This window comes from Myodes glareolus, chromosome 26 (genome assembly GCF_982192425.1).
Source record: "Myodes glareolus chromosome 26, mMyoGla1.1, whole genome shotgun sequence".
Lineage (NCBI taxonomy): Eukaryota > Metazoa > Chordata > Mammalia > Rodentia > Cricetidae > Myodes > Myodes glareolus.
In genome coordinates, this window is record NC_142051.1 from 40,656,601 (window position 1) to 40,682,469 (window position 25,869).

General features: G+C 44.0%; 1 protein-coding gene across 11 annotated transcripts in view; it reads left to right on the top strand.

The window, feature by feature from the left end:
- Mybpc1 (myosin binding protein C1) overlaps nucleotides 1-22,593 on the top strand; it is a 78,848-nt gene extending 56,255 nt beyond the window's left edge. For 4 of the 11 annotated variants that reach the window (XM_087901909.1, XM_087901913.1, XM_087901911.1 and 1 more), the window contains 12 exons: nucleotides 1,594-1,698; nucleotides 2,849-3,037; nucleotides 4,586-4,720; nucleotides 7,827-7,880; nucleotides 8,774-8,941; nucleotides 10,608-10,696; nucleotides 11,034-11,229; nucleotides 13,112-13,251; nucleotides 15,248-15,407; nucleotides 16,050-16,186; nucleotides 17,866-18,052; nucleotides 22,282-22,593. In XM_087901909.1, the coding sequence (XP_087758035.1) occupies nucleotides 1,594-1,698; nucleotides 2,849-3,037; nucleotides 4,586-4,720; nucleotides 7,827-7,880; nucleotides 8,774-8,941; nucleotides 10,608-10,696; nucleotides 11,034-11,229; nucleotides 13,112-13,251; nucleotides 15,248-15,407; nucleotides 16,050-16,186; nucleotides 17,866-18,052; nucleotides 22,282-22,382 (1,661 nt within the window). In that variant the 3' untranslated portion in view covers nucleotides 22,383-22,593. Of the gene's footprint in view, nucleotides 1-1,593; nucleotides 1,699-2,848; nucleotides 3,038-4,585; nucleotides 4,721-7,826; nucleotides 7,881-8,773; nucleotides 8,942-10,607; nucleotides 10,697-11,033; nucleotides 11,230-13,111; nucleotides 13,252-15,247; nucleotides 15,408-16,049; nucleotides 16,187-17,865; nucleotides 18,053-19,637; nucleotides 19,697-21,061; nucleotides 21,105-22,281 lie in introns of all 11 variants that reach the window. The other 7 variants (XM_087901910.1, XM_087901916.1, XM_087901915.1 and 4 more) reach the window with 4 other exon arrangements.
- The last annotated feature ends 3,276 nt before the right edge of the window (nucleotides 22,594-25,869 follow it).

Here is a 25,869-nt window from a genome sequence, read left to right on the forward strand (position 1 = left end):
ACAGGAGGAGACCGGCGTCTCTCTCGTCTATATTATTTTTCTCTTTGTGTTGCTTTCCTCCCTCTTCTTCTTCCCTTCTGTTTTCTTGTCTAGAGGAATTTTAACCAGAGGGACTGAACAGCTGAGTAGTCAGGGGTATTTGGGGCTACTGGTCTTAGATTTTCAAGGCTGTCATCCCTTTGAAGTTGTTTTTACAATGAAGAGATAATTACGTTATTTTACCTTTTCCCTTTTCTCCATCCAACTCCTCCCATGCCCCCCAACTCCCTTGCAAACCCAAGGCCTCTTTCAATTCTTATTCACATGCACACAAGCACGCACACACGCACACACCAAATGCATGTGTAGAAATACAACCTGCTCGGTCCAGTCAGTGTTACTTGCACGTGTGGGCTTTCAGGACTGACCGCTTGGTATTGGGTAACCAATTAGGGGCTCACCCATGGCGAAGACGGCTCCTCCCAGCTCCAGCATTCCTCAGTTGCCTGTGCAGTTCTTTATGTACGGGAGAGCCCTATGAGATCTCCCCTTCCACATTAGCGCATCTGTTCATGCTGTCCTTGTTAGGGTCTTGTTTAGACAGCATTCTGTCTGATCCTGGGTGGAGCCACCGTTTTCCAGGACAGGCAATCGCACAGACGTCTTGCTCCTTTGGCATCTTCCCGTGCCCTCCTCTGCAGTGTTCCCCAAGTCTGGGATTTCGAGCTTGTGTCGTAGACATATCAGCTGGTGCGGACACCCCGTGACTGGTTGTCATTCTCATTTTGAGCAGCTGTGGTAGTGTTTAATAGTCTTTTGCAAAGAGAAGTTTTCTCTGTTGAGGGGTGAGAACTTATTTGTGGGTGAAAGGTTAAGTATTTAGAATGCAGTGAGGAATCATGGTAGTTTAGTAACACACCAGTCATAGGTTCTCCTCTGAGATCCGTGACCTCACTAGCTCTGGGTAGTGACTTTTGGGTGCCCACTAAAGGTCACTGACACACATCAAACATTTTGAGGAATGGTGATTTTGGTTCTTAGCTTTCTAAATCCACTTTTCCTAAGCTGAAACCCGGGAGCATGAACCTAGCTGATAGCATCCCAGACTCTCCGGAGCTCCTCTTCCCACTTGGAATTTCCTTGAGGAACAAATTTTCAAATGGACTCCAAATTTGTCCCTTTATCAGAAGCTAAATGATAAGACTTGGTGTCTTGCCAGTGCTGAAGTGAATTCCTCCAATTAATATCTTGAATCTTTGATGTAAAATTGACAGTAATTAGCCCTTGGTTCCACTTCACTGAAAGTTCATTTTGTAGTTAAAAAAATAAAAACAGCTGTATCCATCATGTAGGTAATGACTAAATTGCCATTTTCAGAGTAAAGAAAAGAGTCTTGGGCTCCATGTGGAACATCTAACGTGGCAGTTTTCAAGGATTTTAGACATCGTTGTGTTTATTTTCACTGAGTTCTTTCCCCTTACCCTGTGTTGACATTTTATCCAAGTTAATTTTTAAATAAATTTCAGAAAAGGGAAAAAAACCTACGATGGGACCAGGTTCTGCCCCCAGAACCCGTCCTTTACCATTACCAGTCTTCTGTCTTGTCTACTGCAGACATCCCGGACCCTCCAGTGGCGCCCAACGTGACGGAAGTGGGGGATGACTGGTGCACCATGAACTGGGAGCCTCCTGCCTATGATGGAGGGTCACCAATCTTGGGTAATCACAGACGGATCAGTCCATGTGATGGCCTGTGTGGTTGGCATTCTCTCAACGCGTATTAGAAGAAATACATTCTGGAAAATGAGTCTGGAAAAAAGCCTGTTGAGTAGGCAGAGTCCTGGCCTCGTCTCCCTAACGGTCGAGGGAGAGGAGGAGACAGTGGCTTATGTAGTATATGCTATGACTTCAAGTGTTTGTAGTATATGCTATGACTGAAGTTTCTATTGTGATGTTCTCCAGCTCCTTGGGATTTGTGTAGCTCTGATGCATGCCCTCTGACCACCTGTTCTCTCTCTCTCTCTCTCTCTCTCTCTCTCTCTCTCTCTTGTTTGCTCTTTTCACTCAACAACTAATTCCAAGACAGCTCCAACTCTAATTCCCATTGCTCTGGCCAGTGAGTGCCATAGGGCTGTGTCTTAGCCATCGGTCTCATGCTCTGAAGAGACACCGTGGCCAAGGCAACTCTTAGACAAGAACACATTTAGTTGGGGGCTTACTTACAGCCTTAGAGGGGCAGTCCTCGATCATCATGGTGGGAATCAGACAGACGTGGCATCAGAACAGTAGCTCAGAACATTGTATCCCGATCTGCAACCACCAGGCAGGGAGTTGGGCCTGATGGGAGCTTCTGAATGGGGGTCAGTCTCATTCGAACCGCCACAGGTTGTGCCATGAAGGAATTTCTCAGCATAAAATTCTTAGGAGAATTTGCCTGCTCCACAGAGAAATAATTTTTCTCTATTGGTGGTAATAAAGTTTACAAAACTGATCTTTCCCGCTCTCCCCCCCCCCCCCCTTATTTTCATTGCTGCCACCTTCTGGATTCTTGGCTTTGGAGTGCTCGGCCACAGTTGCTTAGTAACTCCTAAGTTGCTAGGAGTTGCACATCTCTGATTCATTTCTTTTTTTTTCTGGTCCAGCTTTCTTTCTCTAGTACTGCTATTTCCTTTTGCTTGTGCCTTGCAGAGTTCACATTTCTGTTATCTGATCTCTAACAGCCGATGGAATAAGGCATATTAATGCAGAAATGTATTTGTCTGCTTCCCTCAGTCTGCTAAGAATGCGCAAAATTTTAAAAACAGCTGTCTACTAAAGTTTAATGGGGAGGCAAGATAAACAATCGGCGTCTCTGCTTCGTACACTACAGGCTATTTCATTGAGAGGAAAAAGAAGCAAAGCTCTCGGTGGATGCGACTGAACTTTGATCTCTGCAAAGAGACAACTTTCGAGCCCAAGAAGATGATTGAAGGCGTGGCCTACGAGGTCCGCATCTTTGCGGTCAATGCCATTGGAATCTCCAAGCCCAGCATGCCATCCAAGCCCTTTGTTCCTTTGGGTGAGTCCAGGGAAGCGGCTCTGTCGTGGAAACCACTGTCCCCTGCCATTACTACTGCTTTCCCTCTGACTTCTAAACTGGGATGACCTGGACCAGCCAGACAAGGCTAAGGGCAATACTGAAAGAAATTCAATACAGCCTGGCAGTGGTGGCTCACGCCGTTAATCCCAGCACTCAGAAGGCAGAGGCAGGTAGATAGATCTCTGTGAGTTTGAGGCCAGCCTGGTCTACAAGAGCTAGTTCCAGGACAGGCTCCAAAGCAACACAAGTGAAACCCTGTCTTGAAAAACCAAAGCCAAAACAAAATCAATACGGACTTTGGAGACGTTGACCGTCTTCAGAAGGTAGGTTTTGGAATTCATTTCCAGAACTCCAGTGAGAGGTGTGGGTGGCTCCCATTGTTATTCCTGACTGTGAAAATGAAGCTGAGTCCACGTGACTCCTCTCCATCGTGCTTTTTAAAGTGCCATAGACCTAGCTACATTTGCTAGTGAACCTCTTTGCCTTGTAACTGTACCTTAGTTTACAACTGTGTCTCAGATTTTATCTATGAAGCAACAACAGAAAGTCCAGCAAAGGCAAATGAAAGATAGGCTGTCTCTACAATTTTATTGCATTTAAGTATTCCTTAAGAAATGGAAAATTCAGTATAAGAGTTTGTTTAAAATGACAACTCTCAGAGCTGGAGAGATGGTTCAGTGATTAAGAACAGGCATTGCTTTTGCAGAAGACCTCAGTCTGACCCAGCATCCACATGGGGCAAACGCAAAGCTACCTCTAACTCCACCTCTGGAGGGAATCTGACAACTCTCTCTTTTGATGCTGGGCACCTGTCTGTATGGGCACATAGCCCCCTCCCACATATATGTGCATAATTAAAAATGACAAATATTTCAAATTCTAGGGCTATGGAGACTTTACTCTAGATCATTAGATTCCCCCAAATTGATTTCTCTAACTCCCTGTGGCTGCCCAACTCCTCCCACAAACTTTCCCAACTGGTGAAGGACGTGGCAGTCTTTCCAAGATTCTTTCGTCAGTCAGGTAGTTAGCTCACCCATGACCACGCTCTGGTTGGCTCACCCATGGCCATGCTCTGGTTGGCTCACCCATGGCCACGATCTGGTTGGCTCACCCATGGCCATGCTCTGGTTGGCTCACCCATGACCACGCTCTGGTTGGCTCACCCATGGCCATGCTCTGGTTGGCTCACCCATGGCCACGATCTGGTTGGTTCACCCATGGCCATGTTCTGGTTGGCTCACCCATGGCCACACTCTGGTTGGCTCACTCATGGCCACACTCTGGTTAACTCACACATGACCACACTTTGGTTGGCTCACCCATGGCCACGCTCTGGTTGGCTCGCCTGTGGCCACACTCTGGTTGGCTCACCCATGGCCACGCTCTGGGAGCTCTCACTGAACGTTAGCAAGGCCTGGAGCTTCTGCTTGCATTTCTAGTTGCATCCCGGCTTACCTTATCACAGGTGCTCTGCCATGGCTCCGCCTTCACAATTTCTTCTTTTCCCCACTTTCATCTCTTCAGCTGTGACCAGCCCTCCTACTCTTCTTGCTGTTGACTCCGTTACCGACTCGTCGGTGACCATGAAGTGGAGGCCCCCGGACCAGATTGGTGCAGCAGGTTTAGATGGATATGTGCTAGAGTATTGCATGGAAGGAAGTAAGTACACCTAGCAGTTACAGTGAATACCTTCAGCACTAGGTGAGCTATGCCTTGTTTTCTTTTGCCTTTCTTGGGAAACAATCGCTTTCTTCCTGAAAACGATACCAAGCCAAAGGTCATCTTTCTAAGATGGAGGTGAATGTAGACATCCTCTGGTATTTAATGCTATATATTTAGATGCTAAAGACATCTTAATTGGGCTGTGAGGTGGGTGTCACCACTGGGCTGGCCTAGGAGGATGGTCTTTCGGCAAAGCTTTGGGGACATTCATTTTTACGCTTGCAGCTGCAGTGTGCCACTGAGCACTGAATGTCTACTTATAGGCAATCGCAGGGGGATAGACTATGCATTTGGCAATCCAATAAGCATGCCTTTCCTTCTTAAAGAGAGGAAGACTTAAAAGCAACTCTTAATTTTAAGAAGCTAGGATTTAATCCCAGAGAACATGAGCGATGCATTCAACAGATGGCAATAACTGATCATATGTATGTGGAAATTAAATTTTGGAGGGGAAAGCAAAGAGTCCAAAAAACCCCGCTGATTGAAGTCAAGGAGAGGGAGAAATAAAATGTCCCAGGAAACCAAAACCGAAAGGGTGTGATAGTCACTCATTGCCTAACGTTTTTTAATTTCCTGCTTGCCATGGCCAGAAGAAAATGGCATTTGAAAATGGAATGGGATGTAGTTTAGTGATAAAGATTTTCCTGGAGTGTGGTAAGCCCTGGGTTTGATCCCAAATAGAAAAAAGAAAAGGGAAAAAAAGAGAGGAAAGGGAAAGGAAGAAAGAAGGAAGGAAGGTATGTAGGAAGGGAAGAAGGAAGGAAGAAAGGAAGAGAGAAGAACAAGCAATAGGTGAATGAGACGGGAACAGCCCTGGCTCTGGAGTCAGCTCCTCTCTGGGTGGCAGTAGGCAAACAGTCCCCCCAAGAAACTTACTGAGATCTCACCAAGCAAGACCGAGAATCAACCTCTACAATCACCACTGGACCCCAAACTTTAACACTGGAGCTCCCCGTGAAGGACGAGAAGCAGCAATGTGTTTGGGTATCAAGAATATAAACACTGATGCGTGTCCCTGGAGGAAAGTCACTGTGGAGAAGACGCTTAACGAAGAACCACTGTTGACGTCCCAGCCTGCACTGGGGCCCTGGCAGAAATGACAGCTGCCACTCAGGAAGAAGAGGAGATGGGGCTGAAGCACCCGGGGCCACTGATTTTTTTTCTTATCCAGTCCTCAGTCCAACTGATATGCTTTCTTCAAGCTTAAGAAGGTCATTGATCCAAAACCAGTGGGGGGATCTTAAAAGAAAAAAGGCCTAGGGTTAGCAGAGGGAGGGAAGTGGGTACTGTGGCCAATTCAACAAGAGCGTCCGCCAGCATTTCCGAGTATGGTTTCTTTCCGTTCGGTTGCCCCGGGTCCTCCGTTCTGCTTTTCATATGGCCCGGCCATCAGACTTCCCTAACTTATGGGTGATGTGACTTCTGAGCAAGACTCTTCTGTATGTGTATGAAACGGAGCCAATCCTTTACTCTTTTCTTTCTGATAGGTTTAAAACATGAGAAGATACAGCAAAATGATAGATGGCTGTCATTTTGATGTTACCCGCCTTAGATAAAATACAACCAAGTGTATTTTACATAGTTTTGTGTGTGATCTGTGTAGATATATATGTATATGAGGATATACATATGTATGTGTCCACGTGTACATGGTCATTTTGTATATATTTTGCCACATAACCTGTCGGGATTAGCTTTCTATGGGAACTCTTTTGTAACGCGTATCTCTCCCCTCGCAGTCTTTCCTGGTTTTCTTAATGTGGCTGCCTGGTTCTTCATTCTCTTTTAATGGCTGCTTCTTCTCCGGACTAATTTCTGAAGTGTTTGATGCTTTTGGATATGCCAGGTTTAGTCTGTAAAAGTCTTTCTTCTGTAAGGTTGTGTGCGTTTATTTTTATTACTCTGCATCTTCTATTTTATTTTTAATGCCTGAAGCATTTTATTCTTGTTGTCTTCATTCAAGTTCATCCTTTTCTTAGAATATAGACCTCATGATTGAGCAACTTACCCACGCCCTCCCCTGCCCCTCAAGCATTGTTTTCTTTCTGTGCCCCTCAGTTCAAGCAGCTCAGAGGTGACGAGATAGGCGATTTTTGGTCCTCTCGCATCCCTTCATCTTGTTTTCTCTCTTATCTGTTTTTTGCTCTGTTGTTTTTTTTTTTTCTCTCATTTCTCGCTTTCTCTTTCCCATCCACGGAGTCTTGCCTAGGCAGCCAGCACAGTAACTACCAAGCAGACTATTCACTGAAGGACGAATCTGTTTTCAAAATCATGAGTAATTTTTATCATCCGCATGCCCTCTCAGCCGTCAAGATATCAAACCTTCCTACAAGTCCCGATAGGGCTGGGAAAAGAGAGAGGGAGGCCAAGGCTCCCAGAGGCAGCCACTCTGGACCCTTTACCCCAGTTCATCCCCTTGGTACCAAAAAATAGGTACATTGTTTCAAACCACTGGAACAAGCCCCAAACCATCCTGTGAGCCCCTCACATGGAATATAGGGACATAGGGACGTCCAATTTGTTTTCTTGATGCAGCATTCATTGCATGGTAACCAGGGCTGCTCCCTGAGCTGCCGGGGCTGACTCCATTCCTACTGTGTTAAGGCACAGCTGAGTCCTGGTAAGACAGTGCTAAAGGGTCCTCCTAGCTCTGGGGAAGGAGTCCCACCATGGGAGCATCCCATTCCCAGGGGGAGTGGAGAGGAACAGACTGCTCCTCCTGGATTCCAGAACTGACTCTTCCTTTTCCTTCAAGGTCTTGTTTGGCTCTCTAGCTCTTCTTCCCGCCCGTGGAGGTATCCCAGCCTCTCTTTTCTTCACCCTTTTCCTCTCTGGGGCAGGTGCCTGTAGCCAAAACCCACAGGCTCTAGAGAGAAAGCTGTACCTCCCCTTAACACGTTTGGTCTCTTGCGTCACTACCCTGAAGACAGGTCTCTTTGTCTACTCTGCACACTTTACTAACAGAGAATGCTGATTACCGATAACGATAGTCTCCTGGTGTGAAAGTGGGTGTCTTAATTAATGTATTGACGGACTCTCAAAGGTACATCAGCCAAACAGTCTAATGAGAATGGGGAGGCTGCGATTGATCTACCAGGTAAAGTATCTGTGGCGCTCTCGGACTTTCTTACTCTCTGACCCATATCTGGGAATGTTCCATGACCTGACATTCACACGAAGGACCTCCCCCACCACCTCCACACAGAAGCCCATAGAGTTGGGGGGAAGGGGTGACTTTCTCACTGGGGGTCCCAGACTTCTCTTTTCCCAGCGGTCGTTTCAGACTTCTAGAAGCGAAAATACTTGTATATCCTAGATGCTGGGTTTAAAGTCTCTTGATTTATAAGAGCACAGACAAAGCTGCCAACTGCTGGAAAAGAAAACCCAATTTTTGGTTGAAGGAAAGGGTTGTGCCAACTCATGAGATATCAGATCATGAGCCTCCTTTCCTCTGCGTAAACAGAATTGGCTTTTCTTCATGAATGCAAGTGTTCGGAGTCTTTATGCTCACACCAAGGTTCCGTGATAATAAACCAGCAGAGATAAAACAGAGACCATATGGCAAGAATAATGTCTTTCCTTCATGAGAAGGGCAATGTCCTGTCTTTCTGAACTCTAAAGTTTATCAAGGCTTAACTAACAGGATTAAATCAAGCAGTATGGAGCCAAGTTTGGAGTAGAGCTACTACAAAATTATTGGGAACATTTTCTCTTCTTACTCAGGGCAATTTATTCCTGAGCAAGAGGCTTTTATTTTATTTTTTCATAAATAACAGAGTCTAATTTAATTCTTCATGTTGTTTATGTTAGTCATCTGGGGATATTTTTTTTAGATATTTGAATAATCATAACCCAAGTCTAGTCCAAATCACTTCTTTCTGATTTAAGTATGGATAAAATGCCAAGCTGGAATTGGTGGTGACGGCCTGGGATGGCTTTTCTCACTAAACACTGTCCCTGCTCCTTTTCTTTTTCTTCTACTGGTTTTAGCTGAGGACTGGATCGTTGCAAACACAGACCTGATCGACAAGACGAAGTTCACCATCAACGGTCTGCCCACGGATGCAAAGATCTTCGTACGTGTGAAGGCGATTAACGCGGCTGGGGCGAGTGAGCCCAAGTACTATTCTCAGCCCATCCTTGTGAAGGAAGTCATAGGTGGGTGGAACGGCTCTCACATGTCATCTACCTTTTTCTTTGTTTGCTTTTATCTTTTAAAATCTCTTTCTAGGGCAGGGAAGATGACTCAGACCGTAAAGCCCTCCTGCAGGCATAGGACTTGGGTTTGATCATCAGAACCAGCATAAGAAAGCCAGACATGGTGATATGTTGTACTCCCAATGCTGGGGAGACAGACACAGGAAGACCCTAGGGGCACGCTGACCAGCCAGTGTAGCCAATCAGCCAGCTCCAGGCCAGTGAGTTTTCCACCTCAAAAAACAAGGCAACAACAAAAGCCCAAGGTGGACATTGTCCTAAAGAATGACACCCAAGGGTGACCTCTGCATGCGCGCGCACGCAAACACACACACATACACACACACACACACACACACACACACACGCACATACATATCCTTGACTTAAAATTTATTTTGCTGCCATTCCTTTGATTTTTAGGCAGTTTAGGCGGTCAGCTTTGGGTTTTACAGTTTGGTACTCAGAAGACAGCTAAATGACTTGGCCAGATTCTCTTAACCAACTCCAGTGGAACTGCATCCACCTCTAGCTCAAGTGGGTCTTCAAGATCACAACCATTTTCATGGTGACATAGATACATTTGGGCCTTTTCACCATACTAATGTCTTCCCTCGGTGTGTTTGCATGAATCAGGTCAGATCCACAGAGCTATAATAGCTACCCTGCCATGTGCTCATAGTTAAAGAGAAGGCTCAGTTTTGCCGTAGAGTGTTGTTGATCCAACATAAAAAATGTTAGTTGTATTTTAGTTTACATTTAAAAAATGTTAGTTTGAGTTCATAACTTTTGTTTTTCTGGACTGGAGGACAACTTTCAAAGCTTGGTTTTCTCTTTCCATCACGTGGGTTTCAGGGGTTGAACTGAGGTCATCAGGCTTACATACTTGCATCAGCAGCTTCCGAACACTTACAAATATTGATCGCTATCGTGGTCCTATCAATAAGAAAAGATTTTTTAAAATGTTATATAATAAAACATTAGCATCCAGAAGAGCTCACAATTTTATATAGTAATTGTTTCCCAATGATCAATGCATATTAAAAAAAAAAAACATGTATAGAAAGTGATCATCCTTTTATTTGCCCTTAGTCTCAGCTGCTTGAAAGGCTGAGGCAGGGGGATTGCTTGCCTTCTAGTTCTATAAGCACTTAAGTGCTTTCTTTTTTATCACTTTACTTTATCTTATGCTTATGAGTGTCTTGCCTGCATGTGTGCCAGGGTGCCATGCGTGTGCCTGGTATCCAAAGAGGCCAGAAGAGGGCATTAGATCTCCTGTAACTGGATTACAGTTGTGAGTTATTGTGTGAGTCCTGGGAATCAAGCCAGACCCCAGCAGAAGAGCAGTCGGTGCTCTTAAGTGCTGAGCCATCTCTCTAACCCCCTAAAAATACATCTTAAAAATAAAGAACTACGCGGAGAAATCCTGCACCGAAAAAAAAAAAACCCAACCTCACAAATAAATAAAGAGATATCTGTACGTAAACAGTTTGGACCAGATTTGCTTAATCTACTGTTAGAGAAACATCAGAATTGTGTGAAAGTGGTGTGAGCCCATGCCATTCCACTCGGGCAAGGGCATATTCAGAGATTGGCTGCTCACCTACGCTTCTCTACCCTTCCCCAGAGCCGCCGAAGATCCGCATCCCAAGGCACCTGAAGCAGACGTACATCCGCAGAGTTGGAGAGGCTGTCAATCTGGTTATTCCCTTCCAGGTAAAGGGTAGAAACCTCTCACTGCGCCTTCCCAGGGCTGGCGTGTTCAAAAGGCAGAGGGAGGTGGTGTAGCCTTTTAGTGGGGATAATGGTACTCACCCATGTGTAGATTGTGGGGACAATGAAGGTCGTACAGCTGACACACAGAAGGCAAGCAGCTGGAAGTGGCCTTGCTTGTCTAATGTCACCCACCACCAGGTCAGGGTGTGGCATTTCCCATCCTTGTCTAGGATAAGTTAGGCCATCGTCATTCTTATGATGTTACAAAAAAAAAAAAAAAAGACAATCTCAAGACCGTGTCATTTCTCCCCTTTAACCTTTCTGTCTTTGTTTTTAGGGCAAACCAAGACCAGAACTGACCTGGAAGAAGGATGGTCAGGAAATCGATAAGAATCAGATAAACATTCGCAACTCCGAGACAGATACCATCATCTTCATTAGGAAAGCAGAGAGGAGCCACTCGGGCAAGTACGACCTTCAGGTCAAAGTGGACAAGTACGTGGAAAACGCCTCCATCGACATCCAGATCGTAGGTAGGTTTGGGGGAAGGAGCTAGAACATTCTGTCAGAGGAGGGTGGAAACTACTGGTCTTTGTCATCAGGGAAGAGATAGGAATGTGCAAGGCTTGTTTCTACTCAAACATATTTTTAAGATTAAAAAAGAGATGCCAGGCAGTGGTGGTGCACGCCTTGAATCCCGGCACTCAGCCGGCAAAGGCAGGAGGATCTCTGTGAGTTCGCAGCCAGCCTGTCACCCACTACAGAACAAGTTCTGCGACAGTCAGGGCTATCTCGAGAGACCTTGTCTCAAAAACCAACCAACCAAAAATAAATAAGCAAATAAACAATTTGAAGAACAAAAAAGAAATAAGCAATAAGAACAGTAGGATTTGTTAGTATTTCAAAATAACCCTCGCAGACTAAATGTACTAACCTTGGGAGAACTAGGGACATGTGTGCCAGAGAATTAACGGACACACTTTTAGTGAGTTCCGTCTGCGTCACTTTATATCCAGTTCTCTCTGCTGCCATTTTCTAATTTCCTGATGAGAAAGTATGGTTTATGCTGAAAAACCATAGTGGCTTCTAGACCGTTTAAAACACTCCTCACCACACCCAAAATTCACCAGCTGTACAGTCTGAATGGAGAGAGAAGATGTCTTTCTAAGGTAAAGAAACATCAGCAAACGGTTAAACACAGGAGGCGATCACTTGTGCAAGCCAGTGCCCATAGAAAGGTAATCACTAGGTTAGTTCTAGCTTTTGTTCAGAATTAGGAAACAGAGTGGAGATCCTTCTGCACAGCTCTCCGCCTCCCAGTTTAAGCTTTTCTGTAATGTTTGCATTGTCAGTAAATAAACTTAGGAGACTGAAGAGATGGCTCAGAGGGGAAGGAGCATTTGCTTACAGGGCATGAAAGACCTGATGCTGGATTCCAGCACCCACACCACAAGCCAAGTGTGGTCCCACACACTCCTAGAACCCCAGCACTGGGTTTAAAGGCGATCCCAGGATTGCTATGTGATGTGGCTACTACCTGCCTGTCTAAAGGCGATGCCGGGATTGCTATGTGCTGGCTACTACCTGCCTGTCTAGCTGAAAACCACTAGCTCCAAGTTCAGGGTTAGTCTCTGCCTGAAAGAGGTAAGGTGGAGAGTGAGAGAGAACACGTGACACCCTCCTCTGGCTTCCACATGTGTCTATCTCCCCACCCCTGACATGTACATACACCCATACACACATATGCCACTCACACACGTACACAGAAAGAACTTAAGAGTCCATCAGAGTGATGTCTGCCTGTGATCCCAGCGTGCAGAAGGCTAAGGCAGGAGAATTCTAAGTTTAATGTCTAGTTAAAACACCAAACAATAAAAATTAGTGAATTAAGAGAAGCCTTGTTCTCAATCATTTTTTTTTAATTCCAGTCAATTTGCTGGGGCTTGAGTTTCTCTCACTAAAGCAGTGAGGTCTCAACCTTCCTAATGCTGTGACCTTTGATACAGTTCCTCATGTTGAGGTGACCCCCACACACACCATACAATTATTTTGTTGCTACTTCATAGCCGTAACTTCATGAATTGGGATGTAAATATCTGATATGTGACCCCCGTGAAAGGGTCATTCCACCCACAAAGGGGTTGTGACCCACAGGTTGAGAACCACGGAACTAAAGGCGCCCCTTCCTCTGGGAAACTTGGAGCTCTCTAAACCAAGCACTGTTTTCTTCTTGCCAAACCTTAAGGGGTTTTCTAAGCTAGGAGGAGCGTGAGACCTTTGGCCTTGTCTGGGATGAAGGAAGCACAGGTCCTGTGCGGACCCCGTGACTGAGACCGTAAGAGGAAAGGGGCGTGTTGAGGTAGCCTCATGTACCCGCTATAGAGCTTACAGTCATGGCATGAATCCATCCTACAGATCGCCCAGGGCCACCCCAAGCCGTGACTATCGAAGATGTGTGGGGAGAGAACGTCGCTCTCACGTGGACCCCACCCAAGGACGACGGCAATGCCGCCATCACAGGCTACACCATCCAGAAGGCCGACAAGAAGAGCATGGTGAGTCTGGCTTCTGATTCCACATCAGGAGCCAAGTCACACCCATCAGCGGTAATGGGGATGCCGTGAGGTCTCTCTGGTGGAGCCTGTGGGGAGTGTGGAGGAGCCACGCGGCTGAGCCAGCAAGGTGGGGCCTTGTAAGCCACAGAGCTGAATTAAACCCCAGTGCTGCCACTTACACAGTTCCAGGACAGACAGGCTCCAAAGCCAGAGAAACCTTATCTCGAAAAACCAAAAAAAAAAAAAAAAAAGATAGTCAAGTCCAGTGGGGCCAGGACTTTCCTGCCGGTCCACGTGATCAAGTCTGCCTGGTGACCTCCGACCCACCCCTGTGTTTCTCTTGAGTTTCAGCAACAACAGAACCAGGGACAAGAAGGTGTTAATTCTACCAATGCTTCTTCAAGAGGACAAGGTCACCCTTGTCTCTTCATGCCTGGTGATGCCAGTCTTCACCAAGTCCCCATGGCCTCCCTCCTACCTGTGTTGTTTCTGTTCTGTGGGCCCAAACACTCACTTTTCTGCTCTTTTACTGTGTGTTAAGCACCGTTGTAGCAGCTGAATAGAAAGGAAGGAAGGAAGGAAGGAAGGAAGGAAGGAAGGAAGGAAGGAAGGAAGATAGTTTCCCATGTTTCGGGAACTCACAGTCAAGGCAAGATGAAAGACATAAAAACCACATAATAAGCCAATATAAAAAGAGTTAGGATAAAGATTTACACAAAGAGTTTTGGGAAATGAATGAACACATAACTATGGGGTTTTTTGGTACTAAATTATTCAAAATTTATAGATAATGGCCTTGAAAATTCCAAGGAAAATGCTTTTACTTTTGAAAGTATGTTTTTTATTAGCAAATGCAGTTTTTCTATTTGGGAGACAGAGGCAGATGGATCTCTGTGAGTTCAAGGCCACCCTGGGCTACCCAAGATCAATGCAGAAACAGATCCAGGTGGTGGTGGCTCCCACCTTTAACCCCAGTCCTAGGGAGTCACAGGCCTTTCATCCCAGCACCAGAGGGAATATAAAAAGGGAGGAGAGAGAGGCTTAGTCTGCTTAGTTTGCGGTCTCCCAGCCTTGGTAGAGGTAAGACTTCTCTAGTGTCTGGCTCTTTTGCTTTTCTGGCCTTCAGATTGAGCCCCAGTTTCTATCTCTGGGTTTTTATTAATCGTGCTACATTTGAAGTACAAAACCTATGTTGAACAGTGTGGTCTTCGACTGCCAACAGGGCAAGCTTTGAAATTCTAGTTTGTAGCATGGTGAGGACAGAAATTTTAAAAGTGTCTTAATTTATTCATTCCCTTGTCCTTTAAATATTTAGGATTTGCTTTGTGTATTGAACCTACTAGGTGCCAGGGACTGCCATAGGCTCTGTGAGGGGGAAGAGAAAGCAGGCTTTATGTCAAGGGTGTACTCACTGCAGCTGGGAGGGCAAACAAGTAAAATAAGTGTGTGCGTGTGTGCGCGAGCGTGTGTGTGTGTGTGTGTGTGTGTGTGAATTTAACAAGGGGTATGAGGGAAAGGCATCCAGGTTAAAGTCATAAACTGTGTTCAAAATGGTAGAGAGAGCCCACACAGCAGGAGAAGCAGGCAGGGGTAAGGTGATAGCTAGAATAACCTAAATTACTAAGCGAGGCAAAATTATTGGATACTATTAATTGTTCTCTAGTCATCTACCTTCAGCTATTACTCTTAATAAATTATCGCTTACATTCAATCATTATATTTTGTCCCACAAAAGACTGATAGATCAATGGGCGGATAAATAGATACCAGACATGATGTAGTTATGGAAAATATCAAGATGGCAGCTGTACGTGATATGAATCTAAAGTGTAAATGAAGACTAAGTTGCAGACAACCGTAGATAAGTTATATACTATTAAATGTATATTGTCATTGCCCTCAGCCTAAAAATTAGTGCCGTTTGCATTAATGACACATTCTCTTTATTCCAATTGATAGGCGATTTTCATGGAATAATCATCATTTTCCCCCTCAGGAATGGTTCACTGTCATCGAGCACTACCACCGTACCAATGCCACCATCACCGAGCTGGTCATAGGGAACGAGTACTACTTCCGGGTCTTCGCCGAAAACATGTGCGGTCTCAGCGAGGACGCCACGATGACGAAGGAGAGCGCGGTGATCGCCAAGGACGGTGAGCTGGGGGTGGACCGAGGCCTGGACACCTTGGCTGACTCAATGGAAAAGGATGAGAGAGAGATGTGGGGAAAGGGGGTGACCATGAGCATACCTGGGAAGTCATGGCAACGGTAGTCGAATAAAGTTTCACTTCTGTAGGTAATTGTTTTCTAGGGGAATTACACTAGTATAGATTTTACCGATTCAATTCATCCCAGTGTCTGGCCGCTGGGTCTACACATGGAGGATGTCACACAGAGAGGGAACGTTTCTTGGGTCTCTGTTTATTGTCGACACCTTCAATGTAGCATTACCTAAGACTTGCTCTAAAGAAACAGGGAGCTAAATTCTACCTTTTTATTCAGTTACTTTCTCTCAAGTTCTTCACTGCCATGTTCACATTAGGACATACTTCTGATCAAGACACTTAGAACGACAACGACATCCATTCAGGACTAGGTTTAGTATCTCCTGACCGCTGTGACCTTGCACCTCAGGTGGGACTGGCTCATCTGTCCCCTTGAGACTAAATGCCGTGTGCCATTTGCTTGTGATCTTCTGAGTTGAGGAAAGTTTTGCTCATGAGTAAAGGATGCCAAGAATAATAGATCTCAAGCCAACTTCTATTTTTAAACATCTTTCAATATTCATTTTTAAGGTAAAATCTACAAAAATCCCGTCTATGAAGACTTTGATTTCACAGAGGCCCCCATGTTTACTCAGCCTCTGGTCAACACCTACGCCATCGCTGGTTACAATGCCACCCTCAACTGCAGCGTCCGAGGAAATCCTAAGGTACTGCGTTTTACTATCAAATCACCTAAATCTAAGAATTGATTTCAAAACCTCTCTTTTATATTTGCCATGCTATAATGGCAACTAAAAAGGTAAAGCGGCCTTCTAAGCGTCTATTTGTATCTTCCAAGGGTGGGAGGAGTGAAGAGAGGTGGGGATTGTGGGTAATAATTACAATATTTAAATTAGCAGAAATGAACATGGTATGTGTCTTTATTCACTAACGGATAGCCGCTAAAGAAACAAAACCACAGGGGGGAAAAAAAACAAGAGGTAAGAAGATGGGATATTGTTTTCCCTGGAAAAATTAGGTGGTAATATTGACTCATCAAGAGGTCTCTAACACACTTCACAGTCACAGGTGTTGTTTTTAACGGAAGCTCAATAAAGACTTGGGAGCCAAATATCAGAGAGACTGAGAAAGCACCCAGCTGCCAAATCCTCAACCAATGTCTCAGAAAACCCCTTCTTTCACTGCCTTTTCAAATAACTTTCTCTTCAAACTCCTTGTCCACTTCCTGTCTGCCTGTCCTTCTGACTCCCTCTTACTGTTTTTTTCTTCATAATCCCATGTTCACTTCCTGCCAACTGGTTGCTTGCCCCGCCTCTTGATTCATGGTTGACTGCATTTAATCCTGTTTACAATATTCCAGCAGCAAGCAGTTAGATTAAAGGTGTGTGCCAGGACTGAGCCACATCCCAACTAGAAATCGGTTTTTCCAGTAACTAAGGCATTTGGGGGGTTCACAGCGTGACCGAATCCTGTGACACTCAGGGCAGAATACCAAATGTGCTCTGCTAAGGGCACAGGATGCTAGAACCAGGTGATCCCAATCAACCGGGGACAATTAGAAAGGGTCTCAGGTTTCATGTTGCTGGTGTTTAAACACAACAGTTAACAAATGTGGTCCATGGTGGCCTCTATCCCTGGGTGGCACCAAGAGAAAGCCCTCTCAAATTTTGAAAACTCTGGTAGGATGAAATGCAGTAATAGGGACACATGTCTTGGGCAGAATGGGGAAGTCAAAGGGACGATCTAGCAGAAGCATGGGGGAAGGGGCTGAATTCGTGTGTAACTAGATGTGACGTGGGCATAAGGAAATGTCAACCCCGAGTTTAGAAGGAAGACCCAGGCTGTGGCGTTCAGCTGGGGAGTCTCAGCACAGAGGTGCTACCCTGCCCTTTAGAGCTCAAGTTCTGGAAAGCAATAGCATTGGGTGGTGTGGGAGAATTGTCTGTATTCTGTCAATCATGTTTTAAATGATTACACCAGGCAGGAGGTGTAGGCGGGAAAACCAGATAGGAAGTAGAAATGATGCAGTGAGAACAGGAGAATTCTGGGAAGGAGGAAGCTGATTCCTCCCACTCCTGCCCAGATCACCGAAGCAGCAGGATGTGACCTGCTAGCTGAAAAAGGTACGGAGCCATATGGCAAAAATAGATCAGAAAAATGGGTTAATCAAGATGTGAGAGTTAGTTAATAAGAAGCTAGGGCTAATGGGCCAATCAGCTTTATAACTTATAGAGATCTTTGTGTGATTTTCTTTGGGGCTAAACAGCTGTGGGAACCGGGCAGGACAGAAAACCCAAACAAGCAGGACTTCATGTTACAAGAGGGGCTCTTCATGTGCTAACATACAAACAGGTTTTGACTTGAGTTTCTTCAATCTGGCCTGCAGCCCAAAATCACCTGGATGAAAAACAAAGTGGCTATCGTGGATGACCCAAGATACAGGATGTTCAGCAACCAAGGAGTCTGTACCCTGGAGATCCGCAAGCCTAGCCCCTATGACGGAGGCACTTACTGTTGCAAAGCAGTCAACGACCTGGGGACTGTGGAGATCGAGTGCAAACTGGAGGTGAAAGGTACATCCCCTAAGATCTCATCTGTAGGTTCACGTTAAAGGGCGCGGGTGCGGCTTAACTCTGACCGCAATTCCCAGCTACTTGGCTGGATGCTGTACCTGGGCAGGATCGACCGGGAAGGGGCCCGTCTACTTGCTCAGTCGTGCCCTTTGTTAGGATACGTGACGATTTGGGTTAACTTGTTCTGGCATTTTTAAAAATTCTTGTTAATGAAAGGAACGTGGATTTCACTGAAATGAAGGTGGGCAGCGCAGTGGGAATGAAGGAAGTGAAGGCGTTGTTGCTTCGGTGACAGGGTCCTTCAGTAAACAGAAGCCTCGTTGTAAGGGCTTATCGACTGAAACTGCAGCTCAGCACATCACCCTGTTGTAGTCATCTGTGAAACTTCATACATGCGTATACATATATATATATATATACACACACATGCGTATATAGCAGTACTGTTACGTTAGTGTTTGATATGTGTCGGATACAGCTTATCTATAGCATAACATTACTAAAGAATTTTCCCATTTAAGAAATGTTACAATTAATGCAAACCAAGAAAAATGCATAAGGATTTATTTAGGAGAAAAAAATCTTAGCATTCATTGCCATCTTAATGACATTTCTTACTAATTGACAAAAGTTTATTCTAAAGTTTTTCTTAACAACCAAAGCCTACCTTGGGACACCATGCGATACCAGACATTACCCTAATGTGTTTTCCCTCATTATTTCTATCCTCTGATAACAAAAGTGCTTTATTTTCCCTGTCTGTCTATGACGAAGCAGTTAGAACCTAAAAGTAGAAAAGTTGGCCTTGTAAATATGCATCTTATAGTCATGATAAATGTGTAAGGTATTTTTAAAAGACCCTTTTCCTCCTGTTTAGTTTAATAGTACACAAGACACGTCTTGATCAAGAACCTGCTCTTAACTTTTCTTTCTCTTACGAATTTTGTCGGCCCTCAGGTATACGGTAATCCAGAATTGAGTGATAAGAGAAATACTTCTGTGTTAAACATAGGGCCTATGAGATTCATTTAAAAACCGCCACAGCTTACTATTAAGAAAGCCCTTACAAATTTAACCGCTGTACTTAGCTTTAAGTGATGATTTAGGACACACATACAACTCATCAGGTTTCTAAACCTCTAGTTTTAATGTTTCAAGGCATTCTTGATAAATTTCTAACATCGTCTAAAAAGCAAAATAAAGAATTGTCATACAGTCATGCCTTGAAAATAACAATGATGAGGGCATAAAACGATAATTTCATTAAGTGGTTCAATATTTGGAGCCTTCCACACGAATACCGATATCATGCTTGTGAATGTTACCATTTTTAGTAAATTTATAGTCAATTGAGTGGACTGAATTTAATAATGAAGAAAATGTATTCTCTTGTAAACAAATTGCGATGAGGTGTCGACTGTGATTTCTCGCTTGATAAAAGCTTTCGGTTCTAAAAGCAAAGCTGAGACTGCTTGTCGTCAGATTGTTATGTGCTAAGGGGTTAAAGTGAGTTAAGCGACGTATTAAAGGGTAAGAATGTCAACTAAGCATGAATAAACACGGTACAAATATTCTAATTCTGCAGTGATATATCAAGGAGTAAATACCCCTGGACAGCCAGTCTCCCTGGAGGGGCAGCAACAGGTTCAAGACGTCCCCACCCCCCGCCCTGGATATTTTGATTTTCCGTTCCATTCCTCTTACATGAAAATGCACTTTGCATGTAAAGCTTGAGCTTCTCGTTTGCTTTTGTGATCCTTAGAAGCTCATGGCATGCGATGCTTATGCCATGAACGAGGAAGGCAAATTATCCGAGGATATTAATTCATGCAGAGCCAATACCTTTGATCAGAAGGCAGACCAGTCGGTCCCATACACAATGTCAGAAAGCGGCACTTGAGGAAACCTTTGTTTCATGTATGGCTACCCAAAAGCCCTTTGGAAATAAGGGCATGTACTTAATGTCTTTGCTTTTCAAGTGTAAAGATAGGTTGGTCCTTGACGATAGTTTCCAGCCTAGGGAACTTATATTCATGATGGAATTCAGAAACTGAGCTCCTCCCACCTGCTAAGTTGTGAAGGGAGCATGCTCTGTGTATTTTTGATGGAGGATACAAAGACGGGCATAACGTTCAGAGATTCTCCTATGTAAGACTTTCCTATTGCACATTCACTGGTAGAATATCTAACCTATTCATGTACTGGACAGTTTGGATATCCTGTGGTATCCAAATTATTCCATATGCGTATGAACGTAAAAGGAAGGAAAAGTCTAGGATCTTATGAAAAATGCATCACATATAAAAGTCCTGTGGTATTTCCTGCTCTCACTTGGAAGAGCTAACCAAGAGTTCTTTGGGGCTCCGTATACAATCTGAACTAAACTCCAATGTAGACATATGCTGAATGTATAGTATTTGCTTTCTGAATTTAGATTAATATCAACACTAAAGAGAAAATAAAATACCAGTGTTCTTCCTTTGAACTGTTGTAGGCTATAACGCAGTCACTGTAGCTTGAGATGAAGACTTACTTAGACCAGTTCCATACAAAATCGGTCCCAAACAGAGTATTATAAAATACACTAGCTTCATATTTATACCTGATAATTGCCTTTTGGAATTTCAACATATATATATGAACACTAACATTTTTTAAATATCGTCTATGTTTTTCTTTTGTTGAAAAACACGATATATATATGTTGTAGGGTATTTTTTAAGCTAACAGTTTGGAAGCTCTTACCATAAATATTCACTAGTCAGATTAGCTTTGCCACCTATTCTAGCAAAGTGGTTATGCGTATTATTAATTTTATATGTATTAATGATCCTCTTGAAGTGACACCCTTCCCTCGATTTTTCCTTTGTCATTTACCCGACTAAGGATTAATGAGATCACCTGATCATAATCGTGACCGTGATTTCACCTCCAACGTGCTCACCCTTGTTGTTAGCACCTGTATTAATGCTCACATCTTCTCTTTTTCTCTCTCTCTCTCTTCCTTAGTTGTAGCACAGTAAGGATGTTTGAGTGTCTATTGTCACCTAAGGTAAGCTTTCATATGGTCTCAGCATATGAAGCTTATGAATGTCATAAGCCATACCAGGCCTGTGGAGTATGGCATGATTTTCATTTCATAATCCAATGAAACCAGGACCTACTAACTTGGTAGTTTTAATTTGTATGCCTGGGTCATGGAATTAACGTCTAATACCGATCCCTCGCCCCATTTCTTCTTGACATGCAGCAAGTTTGTGGCATGTGGTAGAGCATGACTCCACGGATGTGATGCCGGTGAGATGAATGGTACCCATGCATTCTGACTTCTTTGCATCAAGGAATGGACGTGTCTATAAGTGGCATCATTGCTGCCAATATGTGATGTGGTTGGTTGTTTTCTTTTTTATGGAGGAGAATGAGTTTCTCAGATTTGCATTAAAGAAGTTTTAAGATTGTTCCAACAGCATGCTGCTTTTGTTTGGTCATGAATTCTTTTTTTTTTTTTTTTTTTTTTTTTTTTTTTTTTTTTTTTTTTTTAGCAAGAAGTGAAGCGTCCATTTAAAGGGTAGTACAGGCTTCTGGTTTTGTGGGTTTTCTCTTAAGTGATACTTTGATTATTTTTTTTAAATATATATATATATATATATATATATATATATATATATATATATATATAAACAGGAGTTCAAAAGGTAGGTGTAAGATATTAGTTGGCACTTCTCTCGCTTTCAGAAGGTATGGGCTCTAGTTTTGGCACACTGTATTGATGGCCAAAGTTAAAGCAAACGTTTTTTTCCTCTCCAATGTGCTTGAGTCAGACTATTCTGTGCTTAATTAAACAGAGCATTAAGGAATTGGGAAGTGGCTCTCCAGATGACCTGCAGCCATTCAGTCAGAAGCTGTACATCCTTTGCGGGGGACTCATAAACCCTCCCCAAGAGCAATGCGCTCTCAAACCATTAGGAATTGAAGCCAAGACTGCACAACCGTAGAGGGGATAAATTGCTATGGGTCCGCCAGGGACTTGATTTGTTCCTGTTGTTGAGATGCCAGCACTTTAAATTCTACATGTGCCGAAGCCAGGAGACGATTTCCAGTAGGGACTGAGTGAGTGGAATAAGAACAAAATTGACCCCGTTAGCAGGCAGCTAGTCCAGGAATATTCTCTCGGCCGTCTTTCGCGTGGGTGTTTTTAACTTCCCCTTTCTCTGTTCTGTCTTCTCTAGGCGGGCTGTCCTTCTGCAGGCTCCTCCTACAAGGCGTGCCTCCAAACATAATTGATTCCTATCTGCGGGACTTACAGTCAAGCAGTCCTGAAGAGTCCTGAGGGCTGGCATTGCCTCTGTTCACACCACTGCTTGAGGGTGGGGCGCTGCCTCTGTTCACACCACTGCTTTGAAATTTGGTTGTAAAGGGAAACCATTTTCTGGCTTTCTCGTAGGCCCCCAAGTGTGGTCATTTCCTCTCCGCCTAACCTTGAAGACAGGAAAAAGATTGTTTGCACAGATTGCTTGATTAAAACTAGCGAATGAAGTCTCTTTTTGCCGTCACCCTTTGCTCACTACAGTCTTGCTTAGTTTGTCGTCATTTACTAAAAAGCCAACTGTAGAATAAGGGAAAGTCATTAGCTCAGTTGCTAACAGTGTCTCTAAATGCCTTTCTTTCCCAGAGTGGAAAAAATCACAACATAGTACACCATAATAGAATCCTGAGAACCCATCTTTCTTAATTGACTTTTCACTGTATGCTCCAGGTTAGCCTCAAACTCGCGGCAAGCCTCCTGCCACAGCCCCCTGAGTACTGGGGACATAGGTGGGAAACACTAAAATGGCTTTAATAAATTTTTCAAACTTGTTTCATACAGGCTGACTTGACACGAGAACCTAGACTCTCTCTTTCCCCATTTAAATTTGATAAAAGGTGTCTTTGCTTTACATTTCAGGCTTTTCTTTTAGCAGTTAAAAAAAAAAAAGGAAACTGTATCTAGTAAGTGGCCCAATCAATCTGCAGTACATGTGCTGAAATAGCACAGCATTTGCTTATTTGTTTGAAGTCACGTTCTCAGAGCCGAGGCAAAAGTCTCGGGTCCAGGAAGCTACCAAACTTTCCCATAACATCCACTCTATTTGCCCAAGAAGCCAGTCCTAGTGATAGTCAACCACTTTTAAAAATCTAGCTGTTGATAAACATTTATATAACAGTTCCATAGTCAAGTTAGCAACTTCTTCACTCTTCCTGAGTTTTGGTGAAGGAGGTAGAAGTGCGCGGTACCCCATCTTTATTGTTTGTTCCCTTAACACACCCCCTCAACACACACACACACACACACACACACACACACACACACACACACACTTGTTTCCCCAAGGCTGAGTAAACTGTTGCTTGCAGATGTCCCCACAGCATCCTGTAAGGATGTTTTCAAACACTTCCTCCTCTCCCTTCCAGATGATGGTGGGTGTGAGAGCCATCCTCTGGGCTCAGCAAGGGAGGGACGAATGGATGTCTGGGTGGCTGTAGTGCATCTGGACATGTCAAGAGAAAACTGTTTTATGGTCAAACTGTGATGGCTTCCCTCTTTTTCTGTTCTGACCACTTGGTGATGTTGCCTTCCTGGGTATTAATATTTGTTACTAGCCTTGCTTTTATACCCCCGATCACTCCAAAATAATAGTTGTCTCTCAGTCCCTCAGGCTCCAGAGGGTGTTTCTGGACTCCTTGTGGGTACCAAAACTTTCAGGTGTTCAAATTCTCTATTCAAAATCACGGGATTCACGTTCATCTACATGATTCTTCCTGTGTACTTCAAATCACCTCTGGACTTCTACAGTACAAAATAAGCCAAAAAGATTATGCAAACGCTAAATAAATAGTTGTTACACTATTGTTCAGGGAATTATGACAAGGGGGGGAAACAGTCACCACCCCCAAATGTTCAACACAAACACAGTTTTCTTTTGAATAATTTCACTATCCTAGCAGCTGAATCCCGGACACGAAGGGCTGACTGTCACAACGAACAGGCCTCATGCAAACATCAGGGCTCTTTCAGAGATTCACCAGTCTGACCATGAATACATTTTAACGAAGGAGAGGCTTTTACTCCTATACAGGTCTCCACCCAGGACTCCCAACTGCAGCACCCAGCCTGCTCAGCCAGGGGCTTTTAAGAGCAATGAACACAGTGATGCTCTGTCTATGCGCAAGCAGGAGGTCATCTTGTGCAAAGCACACTTTTGCTCACAGAAGCAGAACCGGTTTTGTTAAAGTTGTATGGGACCAGATTATCACAAAAATTAACCCTTAACATTTGGAAGTCCAATTTCGCTTTATAGTTCTCTTAAGCACAGAAATTTTAAACTTTTAAATATGAAGTTGGCTATCAGCATAACATTAGCCCTCACATTCCCCCTGAGTCATTCTCTGAGTCAAATTCTTGACTCTGTGATAATTGCCTGCTCTTCTAGCCTAGCAATACATTTTTCCCTAATACAGACAGCTCTCGGGTTACTTGGAATCCTAGGTTTTTGAAGCTAATGTCAGCCACTAAGCCCAAGCACAATATGAGGATTAGGAGGGGGAGGAATTGTGCAATTTCCCCTTAACATGGAGGTTGGAAGGTCCTATGCTACGCACCCATGTGTTTTCTCCCTCCTAGATCATCATAAACATATATCTAGGGAGGTGGGGATAAAAGGATACAGAATCTGGGGATTGATGCATCTTCCAAAATAGGCGAGCAGGGGTGCAACCATCAGTACATGCAAACCAAACAGTTTCAGCTGGGATAAAGGACCCGCTGAAGTGGTAACTGGGATCTGGGAGACAGTTAAGGCAAGCTTGCATTTGATCTTAAGTGGGGGACCTAGACATATATCCCAGGAAAGAACAGGGGGGATCATAGCCAGACAAAGCATTATTAGTCTACACCCCATAGTAGCCTGATCTCTGGTGGATCGTCACACGCCTTGGTGACGGTCCATTTTTTCTGCAGCTGGCTTGTCACTCCTTGATGTGCTTGACCTGGGGGTGATGTGTCCAGGCATAGACACCATCTACCTTGATAGCAGTGGGGGTGGTCAGGACAACAAGGTGCAGTCCTTTCCAGTGTGGTCCCAGTTTCTGAAGTAAAGCTGACATCATTCTGAGAGAAAGATGACATCATTCTGAGACAAGGCTGACATTCTGAGACAAGGCTGACATCATTTTGAGACAAGGCTGACAGCATTCTGAGATAAAGCTGAGAGACATCTAGAAGACCCGTTCTTTAGCCGTATTTTTAAAAGAGGAAAAAGTTACTGAACACAGTAAACAAACCACATTTATGATGCTTTAATTGAGGAATAAAAGTTACATTTTTAACAGTCACAGCCTTTTCGGGGTTGTCTCCCCCCAAATAAAATTCTGGTTTCTCAGGCATTGTATCAAAGACCATTACAAAGGTAAATCTGTAGAGGATTGCCTATATTCCTGTGTATAATATTTTCTATATGTAGTTTTCCCTTGCATATAAATGCATAAAGTATAGTTTTAATGTCCTAGTTATCAAACATAGGTTGCTTTTAAAATCCTAATTTTTTTTTAATAAGCCTCGTTTTTGTGGTTTTTGTCTTCATCCTTTTTTTTTTTTTTTTTTTTTTTTGGTTTTTCAAGACAGGATTTCTCTGTAACTTTGGGGCTGTCCTGGAACTAGCGCTTGTAGATCAGGCTGGCCTCGAACTCACAGAGGTCCTCCTGCCTCTGCCTCCCAAGTGCTGGGATTAAAGGCGTGGGCCACCACCACCCAGCCTCATCTGTTATTTTTAGTCTGTAGA